We start from the raw sequence: 12,377 nt of genomic DNA, 5'->3' as shown, positions 1-12,377 counted from the left end.
TAATCCACGCCTTTGTTTTTTCTCGGCTTGACTACTGCAATGCACTCTTTTCAGGACTGCCTAAGAAAACAACTGACAGACTACAACTTGTCCAAAATGCAGCAGCCAGAGTTTTAACTAGAACTAAGATGAGAGAACATATTACTCCAGTTTTGGCATCACTGCACTGGCTTCCGGTTGTTTTTAGGATTGATTTTAAAATTCTTTTACTTGTCTATAAAGCTCTCAATGGTCTCGCACCTTCCTACCTACATGACTGCCTGCCTAAATATGTCCCAAACCGCCCCCTAAGGTCTTCCACTGCCGGCCTGCTCGCTTTGCCAAAAAAAATGGCAACTAAAAAACACGGGGAAGCAGCTTTTTGCTTCTACGGGCCGTCGGTATGGAACAAGCTCCCACTGTACCTTCGTCAGGCAGCCTCTGTAGACATTTTTAAAGCTCAGCTCAAGACCCACTTCTACAACATTGCTTTTAATTGATCTTTTATTTTATTTTTATTTTTTGTTATTCATGTCCTCACTGCATTACTGCTTGTTTTTAATGTTGTTGCCATGCTTTTCTTTTATCCTCCATTTCTCTGTAAAGCACTTTGAGCTGCATTTCATGTCATGAAAGGTGCTATACAAATAAAGTTTTATTATTATTATTATTATTGGAACTATCCCATTGAGATAGAATGAAAACTTCCGCATTCCATTGTTACAATGGGAGTCAATGCTAGTGTTGCCACTCTCTTACTAGATTACTCTGCCCCGGCCTACACCTGCCAAATTCCCCACACCTGCCATTTGAGAGAGAGAGAGAGAGAGAGAGAGAGAGAGAGAGAGATTTTATGAGTGCACTGCCGTATAAGACCGTCTGGGCTTAAAGTAACTTGATATAATTCCTTTTTACAGAGCATTTCTACTGCACACATAGTTAAGAGGATATATATGCACGCGCATGCACACACACACACACACACACACACACACACACACACACACACACACACACACACGCATACTGTACATAATGTGAGACATGGAATATTCATGTATTGCAGCATCTCCACTTCTCAGTGTGTGTCCCGGGGGCCAACGTGTGTTTACGCTCTCACACATGATAATTACTGCGTATACAGGCTTTATTAAAGAAGGGCTTATAGGCTCTGTGTTTCACTGTATATAGTTTGATGTAATGAGCAGGTCAGCTCCCTAGGGGGCGACACACTGTAGCTGTGCTGCTGTTGTTCAAATGTTTAATGAAGAACACTGTACTGTACTGTACTGTACTGTACTGTACTGTACTGTACTGTACTGTACTGTACTGTACTGTACTGTACTGTACTGTACTGAAACTGTACAAAGTTTCTTAAGGCCAAAGACCCCTTAGCTTGTACTGTGAACCCCTGTACTGTACTGTACACTGTATGATACTGTACAGTACTGTACTGTACTGTACTGTACTGTACTGTACTGTACTGTACTGTACTGTACAGTACTGCAACTGTACAAAGTTTCTTAAGGCCAAAGACCCCTTAAGCTTGGACTGTGAACCCCTAATTGCTCCCGATGTGCAGGTAGTTTTCCCTTTCCCTCTGGACAGCAATGTGCCCTTTTGGAGAAAAAAAAAAGAAAAAAACGCTTACTGTACATATGTGAGACATGGAATATTCATGTATTGCAGCATCTCCACTTCTCAGTGTGTCCCCCGGGGGCCAACGTGTGTTTACGCTCTCACACATGATAATTACTGCGTATACAGGCTTTATTAAAGCGTCCGTCCGTCCGTCCGTCCGTCCGTCCTTCCTTCCGTCCGTCCGTTTGTCCGTGTGTGTGTCTGGAGATAGACTCCCGCACCCTGGCTGATACCGACAATTAGCCACTCTGATCTATACTCACTTATGTAAAGGTGTATGAATGTGTGTGTTTGAATCAGTAGTGAATGTAATCTATCTATGTAAAGGTGTATGAATGTGTGTGTTTGTGAATCAGTAGTGAATGTAATCTATCTATGTAAAGGTGTATGAATGTGTGTGTTTGTGAATCGGTAGTGAATGTAATCTATGTAAAGGTGTATGAATGTGTGTGTTTGTGAATCAGTAGTGAATGTAATCTATCTATGTAAAGGTGTATGAATGTGTGTGTTTGTGAATCGGTAGTGAATGTAATCTATGTAAAGGTGTATGAATGTGTGTGTTTGTGAATCAGTAGTGAATGTAATCTATCTATGTAAAGGTGTATGAATGTGTGTGTTTGTGAATCGGTAGTGAATGTAATCTATGTAAAGGTGTATGAATGTGTGTGTGTTTGTGAATCAGTAGTGAATGTAATCTATCTATGTAAAGGTGTATGAATGTGTGTGTTTGTGAATCAGTAGTGAATGTAATCTATGTAAAGGTGTATGAATGTGTGTGTTTGTGAATCGGTAGTGATCTTTGTAAAGGTGTATGAATGTGTGTGTTTGTGAATCGGTAGTGATCTTTGTAAAGGTGTATGAATGTGTGTGTTTGTGAATCGGTAGTGAATGTAATCTTTGTAAAGGTGTATGAATGTGTGTGTTTGTGAATCAGTAGTGAATGTAATCTATGTAAAGGTGTATGAATGTGTGTGTTTGTGAATCTATGTAAATTGTAAAGTGCTTTGGATAAAAGTGCTCTATAAATGCAGCATTTAGCTGAGAGAGAGAGATGAGCACTCCTTGTCAATATTCAAGAAACATCTAAAGAAACTCTCTGTAGATTACATGATTTACTTTGATGCGTTATATTTTCGTTTGTGTGTTTGTTGTTGTATTGTTTATTTCCCTTGTTGTGTGGTCTGTGTTTTCATTTATTTATTGCACAGCTGCCCCCCTTTGCCAACTTGTAGACTTTTGCATTGTTCTTAAATTAACTTTTAATCTGTTCAAATCAATTCCATACAGGAAAGGATTCCAAAATAAGCCATCTGGCTTCTTCCTTTCCTTGCATTGTATTTTTGTCCTTCGATATGTTGTTGTCTATTTTTTGTATAGTGCTAAATAAATAAACCTAAACCTAAACACATAACAGTGCTTACAGTTGGTCTGTTGTGGTGCTTCTAAAAGAAAATAACTCTTAAAACACGTCTTAACTTTGTTCCTGGAATGTCCTGTTAAGTTTACAGTCCGCAGCCTCTTTGTCGCCTCTTTGTCGTCCCCTCGGCTGCTGCTAGGCAACAGAGTTTGACCCCCCACACTCCCCATAGGCAGGGGTCAAAGGTCAGATTGTAACCTTTAGAGAGATGGACATCACAGACAGTGTTACCATGGAGACGAGATGTCAGATTTACCGTCCATAAAGATAAACACCTCTTGAAGTTAACGACGCGTTTTGTATCACCATGTGTCGTTATACGCACGCACGCACGCACATGCAGGCAGACACACATTGTACACGTCACACACACACACACACACACACACACACACACACACACACACACACACACACACACACACACACGTGCATTACACGCATGTACGTATGCACGCACGCACGCACGTGTGTTACCCGGGAATCGAACCCAGGTCTCCCGCATGATAAGCCAACGTCTTAACCGCTAATCCAAAGGCATTTTTTTCCCTAGCCTGACGCTATGAGCCAGTCTCATAGCGAGGATTCACTGACGTTTCCTCCCCGCATATGAGAAAGTCTCATTCGATTTGTCACACACGTTACCGCAGTGAAATAAATGTGTTCCCTGCATTTGACCCATCTCTTGGAGCGGTGAGCTGCAGCCAAGGAGCGGTGAGCTGCAGCTGTGCCGCGCTCGGGAATCATTTGATTAGTAGATTTGACCCCCCAATCCAACCCTTTGATGTGCCAAGCAGGGAGGCATTGGGTCCCTTTTTTACAGTCTTTGGTATGACCCGGCCGGGATTGAACCCCGACCTCCCAGTTTCAAGGCGGACACTCTAACCACAAGGCCACTGTCTGGAGACGTCAATGAATCCTGGCTATGAGTCTGTCCGTGCCAGGGTAAAGGTTCTCTGGCTCGGGGGAGATGTTAGACTTTTGAGGCCATCAGGCTGAGGCTGAGAGCCACTCTGTTACACGGACGGACGCACGCACACACATGCACACACGCACGCGGAGGCGTGGAGGAGTCCTGGGGAATGAGATGCGTGAGGCTGATGATGTCATGTGTTGCCTTCAATTATCACGCCACTAAATTACAAATCAACCTTTGATGAATTAATCAGTGTCTCTGTTGGAGTGCAGAGGGAACACACTGTGGTGAGGATTATGTTACAGAGTGCGAGCGTGCGTATTAGCTTGTCTTGACGCCTTCATCGAGTTGAGTCTAGAGCAAATTCAGTTAGGCTACTGCGGAAAGCATGCAGCACTATAGAGCGTCGCAGTCCCGCCCCCTTTCAGAACGACGAGTGGCCCAGGAAATTATTCTCCATTCATTTTCTACATAGGCTTTTCAAAAAGTATTTATTTAAAGACGGTTACGCCGCGGACAAAGCCAACTCGGATCGTGACAAATCATGACAACAAACACAATATTTTGTGCCGATCAAATAATTTGAAAGAAGACAATAAAGGCAGGATACAACACTATTTGTTTTGTTTTTCTTCCTACTAATTATTTGATCGGCCCAAAACATTGTAATTATTGTCATGATTTGTCACGATCCGAGTTGGCTTTGTCCGCGGCGTAACCGTCTTTAAATAAATACTTTTTGAAAAGCCTATGGAGCCACTCGTCGTTCTGAAAGGGGGCGGGACTGCGACGCTCTATACACAACAACAATTTCCCAACATAATGAATAGCGGGGGGCTATCACTCCGCTCTCTCTATTATAACTCATACACTGGGGTAGTGTGGTGGTGGTAAGAACTACACTGCCCTCTAGTGGTGCGGTGGTGTTAACCTGCAGAGAAACACCCTCGCCATTTTGGTGTTTTCTTTTCACTGTGTTTGGTAGACGGTGACATCCTTTTAAATTAAAACTGAGGATTATGTTACTGCGTATGTGTGAGTGTGTGTGCGTGGGCATGTGTGTGTGTGTGCGTGGCAGTGTTTGCGCGCAATTGCATGCAACTTATTATTTGCATAATGTGTGTGTGACATATTTGATTTGCAGATACATCCCCCACCACCCACGCAATCAAAGTCTTCCACAATAATCAATAAGATCTATGGTTGCTATGGAGACCAATGTAATCAACATACCTATGGTTTCCATGGAGACCAATGAATACCAACGAAGTCGCTCTTTTACCAACTCACGATTTATTTTTTAATTATTTACTATAGTCCTAATAAACCCCAGGAAATTTAATCTGGCCACAAAACATCACGAGATCTACTGAATGTGTCAAACTGACATTGAGCCTATGACACACAGTGTGGCTTCCCCCCAGTATTCACCTTCACATTCAGTAGATCCTGTGATTTATTTGTGGCCAGATCCTGTGGTTTATTAGGACTATAGTAAATAATAAAAAAATAAATCTCCATAATATTTTGTAAAAGAATACATATTTAGCACCATGCTTGAATGCCCCCGCCCCCCTGTACTGTAATGAAAAATATATATAACACTCATCTTTTACTTTCTCTAATAACAACCTAAAACATGAACCTTGGTTGAAAAAGACTAAAGTTGTCCTTTAAATACTTTGGGACAGTCTGACAAACGCCAGACAAACATCTCAGGTTTTGATGTTATTTCATTACATGTAATCTAATAGTTTATTGTGACTCTAAGAGCACATGGTTCATTAGTTATAATATAATCTAATAGTTTAATGTAGCCTAGCTGTAAGAGCACATGGTTCCAGGAGGATGCTTTAAAGTTTATCATGTAATCTAATTTCCTTTAACCTATTCCGGACGGGAACCCCTTTTGGTGTTTCAAGGATTTAATGTTATATATTAGCTATTGAAAAAGCTGTGCTATGAGCTTGTAGATTTGAATTATTTTGAAAAATCTTTAAAATGTGGCGCAAATCTTTGAATATATCGCCTTTTCTTTCAGAGCTACCTCAAATCTTTGCTTCTGGAGGGGGTCCCTGGAACAACATATTTTCAGATGGTGGTCGGTTTTCAATTACATTATATTTTTTGGGGGTCCTTGACGTGAAATTGTTTGAGAACCACTGATATAGAAACATAGGGTTTTAACCCTGTGAGAACCACTGCTATATAGAAACATAGGGTTTTAACCCTGTGAGAACCACTGATATAGAAACATAGGGTTTTAACCCTGTGAGAACCACTGATATAGAAACATAGGGTTTTAACCCTGTGAGAACCACTGATATGGAAACATAGGGTTTTAACCCTGTGAGAACCACTGATATAGAAACATAGGGTTTTAACCCTGTGAGAACCACTGCTATATAGAAACATAGGGTTTTAACCCTGTGAGAACCACTGATATGGAAACATAGGGTTTTAACCCTGTGAGAACCACTGATATAGAAACATAGGGTTTTAACCCTGTGAGAACCACTGCTATAGAAACATAGGGTTTTAACCCTGTGAGAACCACTGATATAGAAACATAGGGTTTTAACCCTGTGAGAACCACTAATATAGAAACATAATGTATTTCAGAAAACTGTCAAGAAGGACCCGCAAAAGTGTCATATGTCAAGGACCCAACAAATTATTATATGTCAAAGACCCCCAAAAGTATTATATGCCAAGGACCCCCACAATTATATTTATCTCAATTTGATAATATATAATGAGCATTAGTGGGGAGTGACTATATGAAGATAGGGTGAACATGGTGAAGTGTTCCTTTAATGAGCCTGTGCTTCGACTCCTCTGAGAATGTCTGTATGCTGAGAGCTGATTGGATGATAGAAACGCCCGCACGCGCACACACAGGGCTCTATAATGATCCCTATAATCAATCTGTGGAGTTTGACCTCTGACCTCTGGATGTATTGTTGCATCAACCAATCAGGATCACAGAATACACCAGCCTATAAGTAAGGGATCTTGGCTAGGTAGTCGTTGTGAGGAGATAATTCACAAACGAGGAGTTTAACCCATTTAGGCCTAAAATAAAATAAAATAAAAATCTAAATCATGACAATTTAACGGGGAGTTTAACCCATTTAGGCCTGACGTCGAAAAAAAACAAAGATTTTCTAAATCATGAAGATTTGAGGCACATTTTAACGATTTATCAAAAATAGCAGACTGTAGATCTGCTATTTTTCATTAGCTAAATTATAACAATGTTTAAAACACCAAAAGGGGTTCCCGACCCAAAATGGACCAAGGCAAAGCCGATCACCTAGCCAGAAATTATCCCGCTTATTACATGGCTTATGGCTATACCATAACATAAATTAATAAATTGACCCAAAACACAACAAAAAAAATACCCCTTAAGTGTCGCGGTCGCACTGGTTGCGTCTGCCCAGCTGCAGAGCTAGAGAACTGTCGGAAAACAAGGAAGTGAGTTGATCAGATTGAATCCATTTTCGGGGTTTTACTGCTTCGTCTATTTCTCGCTCAAATGTCTTCAAAAACACTTTTGAGAGCAATGTTTAGCTGCAAATAAAAGGCCTATTCACACTCCAGTTTGAGGTGATGGCCCATCACCGCGGTGTGTAGTCTTCCAGACTAATGAAACGTCCGTTCTGTTTCAGATGAATCCTCCAGGCCTGCAGGCCATGCTCCGGAGCCCCACCTCCAGCGAGGACGAGATGGCTCAGAGCTCGGAGGAGTCTGCGTCGTCCGACAGCTCCTCCCGAGACGAGACCATCTACGAGACCATCGCAACCACGTCGCCGCCGGGCCGCGCGTCGTTGGACCACGGTCCCGCACACTCGCTGGTCGTACGCGTCTCCATCCCAGACCTGCAGCAGACGGTGGGTTGTTTGTGTGAGTGTGTGTGTGTGTGTGTGTGCGTGTGCTAGCTGATGTGTTGTTGTAAGTACTGGGAGCTGATGGTAGGTGTTGTTGTAGCTGATGGTAGGTGTTGTTGTAAGGACCTTGAGCTGATGGTAGGTGTTGTTGTAGCTGATGGTAGGTGTTGTTGTAGCTGATGGTACCGTAGGTGTTGTTGTAAGGACCTTGAGCTGATGGTAGGTGTTGTTGTAGCTGATGGTAGGTGTTGTTGTAGCTGATGGTAGGTGTTGTTGTAGCTGATGGTAGGTGTTGTTGTAAGGACCTTGAGCTGATGGTAGGTGTGGTTGTAGCTGATGGTAGGTGTTGTTGTAAGGACCTTGAGCTGATGGTAGGTGTGGTTGTAGCTGATGGTAGGTGTTGTTGTAGCTGATGGTAGGTGTTGTAAGTACTGGGAGCTGATGGTAGGTGTTGTTGTAGCTGATGGTATATGTTGTTGTAGCTGATGGTATATGTTGTTGTAGCTGATGGTATATGTTGTTGTAGCTGATGGTAGGTGTTGTTGTAGCTGATGGTAGGTGTTGTTGTAGCTGATGGTAGGTGTTGTTGTAGCTGATGGTAGGTGTTGTTGTAAGTACTGGGAGCTGATGGTAGGTGTTGTTGTAGCTGATGGTAGGTGTTGTTGTAGCTGATGGTAGGTGTTGTTGTAGCTGATGGTAGGTGTTGTTGTGAGTACTGGGAGCCGATGGTAGGTGTTGTTGTAGCTGATGGTAGGTGTTGTTGTAGCTGATGGTAGGTGTTGTAGCTGATGGTAGGTGTTGTTGTAAGGACCTTGGGCTGATGGTAGGTGTTGTTGTAGCTGATGGTAGGTGTTGTTGTAGCTGATGGTAGGTGTTGTTGTGAGTACTGGGAGCTGATGGTAGGTGTTGTTGTAGCTGATGGTAGGTGTTGTTGTAGCTGATGGTAGGTGTTGTTGTAGCTGATGGTAGGTGTTGTTGTAAGGACCTTGGGCTGATGGTAGGTGTTGTTGTAGCTGATGGTAGGTGTTGTTGTAGCTGATGGTAGGTGTTGTTTGTAGCTGATGGTAGGTGTTGTTGTAGCTGATGGTAGGTGTTGTTGTAGCTGATGGTAGATGTTGTTGTAGCTGATGGTAGGTGTTGTTGTAGCTGATGGTAGGTGTTGTTGTAGCTGATGGTAGGTGTTGTTGTAGCTGATGGTAGGTGTTGTTGTAGCTGATGGTAGGTGTTGTTGTAGCTGATGGTAGGTGTTGTTGTAAGTACAGGGAGCTGATGGTAGGTGTTGTTGTAAGGACCTTGGGCTGATGGTAGGTGTTGGTGTAAGGGCCTTGGGCTGATGGTAGGTGTTGTTGTAAGTACCTCTCCTCCTGACCTACTTTCAGAACACTTTCCTCTCGCCTCTTGCCTTTAAATGAGTTTGACCATTTGGCTATTCTGAGTGTCCAAAGAGCATTGATCACGCCTCCAGGTCTTTAGTTTACTCAAGTTAGGGAATAAGACCTGGTACTTAAGACACGCAAAATACAGCCCTGAGAGTCTAAGTGAATGCTTTGATGTGTGACAGGTGTGTTATCTGAGGAACTGGGCAGAGGAGAGTGAGAGAGTAAGTGAATGCTTTGATGTGTGACAGGTGTGTCAGCTGAGGAAGTGGGCAGAGGAGAGTGAGAGAGTAAATTAATGATTTGGAAAGCAGGTGGTGTCTCGGAGCCTGGAGGAGGTGATTGGTCCCCGGCTGGTGGTGGAGGAGGATAAAAGGCCACCTCTGTTCAGCACCAGGCGTCCTCTCTTCACTCCCATGTGGACTGCCAGCAAACCCACTGCTCAGTCTGTGCGCTCCATAATGTGTTTCCCTCCTAGTGTCATGGTCTGTCTGTTATCATGAGGTTATATCTTCCCTTCTTCTCTGGAGTCCTGCCTCAAAGCAGACCAGAGGTAGAAAACTGTCGTTCCCTGTCATCGCTATAGGGACACAGCCACACAGGCATCAGTAAGCAGGAACTGGGGGTGGCAATGAAGAACCGGGAAGTCTGGCGTGAACATCCATGGTCTCGACCGCGGTCGAAAAATTATGAAATGAGGATGATGATCATGAGTTAACCATCACCTTACAACATAAATGTCAAACTCAAGGCCTGGGGGCCAAATCAGGCCCGTGAATGAATTATCTTTGGCCCGTGGGATGATATTTAATTAGTATTAGAACTTGCCCTCTGGTATATTGCACGGACCACCATAATTATACAAGTCCCACAATGCACTGCGAGTGCATTGGCGCGTAACGAGGGCCCGCGAGCGCAAGACTGCGTCTTCTCTTCACTATTGATCAGCAGTGAAAGTATATCGCCTATGGTCAACTTTCAGCTATACCCCTCTCCCCAAAAAGGGCTAAATGAAAGGTGGACTCTGAAAACAGGGGGTTTCAAGTCAGGTGGGAGGCAGAAGGCAAACCTCTGTGGGTCTTCTGTGTGGAGACAGTGTGGCTGTAATGAAAGAATATTACCTGAGAAGACTATGATAAGAAATGAATGTAACTGGGTCCATCGTGGTCATGTTGCGGTCCAGCTCCCCTAGGCGGGTGCCGTAACATGACATGGGGGACAGACATAAGTCACAATAGACAGACTGGTTTGTAAAAGCCGTTATGTGACAATAAAAGCGGATCATTCAGCCCAAATAAAACATCTACAAGCTTGGGTTTATTCCAGTGACGATGATTTGGTGTAGAGGGAACAGGAACAAGACATTGAGGTGCAATAGTATTGAAATTGCTAAGATACTGTCAAGCGTTGGGGTTAGGGTTAGTGTTCTTTCTTTAGCTACACTGTAGTAACAGCTAGGGCTGAGCAGAGCCACAAACCACATATAGCTTAAGATCTTGCTGTTGCATCGCGACATGTTTTCTTCACCATCCTCTTTAAATAAAGAGGATGGCGGCCCGCTTGTGTGTAGCATCCCTCCGTTTTGCCTGTTATATTGCCTGTTATAATGGAAGTGTGTGCGTGCAGCAATGGTTTGTGCAGGACTCAGGGGAGAGAGAGACAGAGGAGACTTGAGTGGGAGTTGATATATAGATTGTTTCTGTAACTGTGGGTTGGGGGCGGGCGACCCCCCCCCCCCCTCCATTCAGAGGAACGTGTCATTGTTAAACCACTTGTGTGGGAGAAGCCGACAACTAAATAGATCTCTTTTAAATGAGTGAGAGAGCAGAGTCTCTGTGTGTGTGTGTGTGTGTGTGTGTGTGTGTGTGTGTGTGTGTGTGTGTGTGTGTGTGTGTGTGTGTGTGTGTGTGTGTGTGTGTGTGTGTGCGTGTGCGTGTGTGCGTGTGTGCGGGCGTGCCTCAGGCGCGGAGCCAGGGATTCTTTATGAGTAAGGCATAGCCAGTACGAGGTAGGCAGGCATCCGGCCACAGATTGCCTCCATAGCTGATAGAAACCTGATTGTCTCTGTAGAGACCGACAGGCAACAGACTCTGGTTCTTCCCCAGCGAGGGTGGTGGTGATAGCCTATACCCTACCGCACAGGTTTAGGCAGTGGCGGTTGGAAGGTCCCACGGGCCCCGAGGCGAGATTGACAGCCCGGGCCCTAACCCCCCCCCCACCCCGGTGCTACCCCAACACATCCGCCCACCCGCCCGCACGCCGCCACCGAACGCCGAATGGGACCGTAAATACTACTTCAGACTAAACCCCTGGCATGCAACTTCACTCACCTCCAGTGCATGTGGATGGAGCTGCTGTGTTTGTATTCCACCCTACTCCATCGGTCTTGCCCTCTTTTGCCTGTGGTAATTTTATGTCTTGTTTATGACTGTTCAAAGAATCAAAACTCAACTTTATCAGGCGATTGCAGAGCAGGGCTAACAACTGTATACAGCCACAGCGGACATACCGGAGCAAATCCATCTACTCTAGTACTCTAACGTGCAGCCAAGCAGCCCAGTTTAAACCCTCTATTTCCTGCCTGCGCCGTGAAGGGCCCTTCACAATAAAGCGTCTCCCTTTAACTCCCAATGAACTACATCTTACACTGCTTATTATTGACAGGAAATGTAGTCTTAGTTGCGGTAACTTAACAACGTGTTTGTGGGAGAGAGAGCCAGAGAGAGAGAGAGAGAGAGCCAGAGTATACAGTTTATTACCACGTGGGGGGGGGGGGGGGTTTAGGCGTCATTGGGTCTAAAATAAGTGTGCAAACCTTTTTCTTTCTCCGGTGCTATTGCTGTGTCTCTGCTCTGCTCTCTCATCAATCAAACGAAGAATGAGGTTGGGACTCGGGTCGTGTGTGTATGGTGTTTATACGTCGTCACTGAATGGGGTGGGGGACTCAAACCCCTTCAGACATGTGTATTATTCTGTCTGCTACACTGTCTGTCCGCCTTGAGTAGCGGCATATCATTTTAAATAAACGTTTCTCGAGGGGAGGCAGAAACGTAGCCATGGGAGGCAGCTTTCTGCTCTGGCCTTTACTAGATAAGCCACTGGCGTGCGTGCGTGCGTGCGTGTGTGCGTGCACTGTGAGCGTGCGTGTGGCATCA

General features: G+C 44.3%; 1 protein-coding gene across 1 annotated transcript in view; it reads left to right on the top strand.

The window, feature by feature from the left end:
- LOC308314911 (SH3 and multiple ankyrin repeat domains protein 2-like) overlaps positions 1 to 12,377 on the top strand; it is a gene marked incomplete at its 3' end in the record, with an annotated part of 151,079 nt that overhangs the window by 29,793 nt on the left and 108,909 nt on the right. The window contains 1 exon segment of the mRNA XM_080762720.1: positions 7,628 to 7,849. Within this exon segment, the coding sequence (XP_080618846.1) occupies positions 7,628 to 7,849 (222 nt within the window).

Source organism: Protomyctophum bolini, assembly GCF_963924005.1.
Source record: "Protomyctophum bolini genome assembly, chromosome: 1".
NCBI classification, from domain to species: domain Eukaryota; kingdom Metazoa; phylum Chordata; class Actinopteri; order Myctophiformes; family Myctophidae; genus Protomyctophum; species Protomyctophum bolini.
This window is presented reverse-complemented; position numbering and strand designations above follow the sequence as displayed.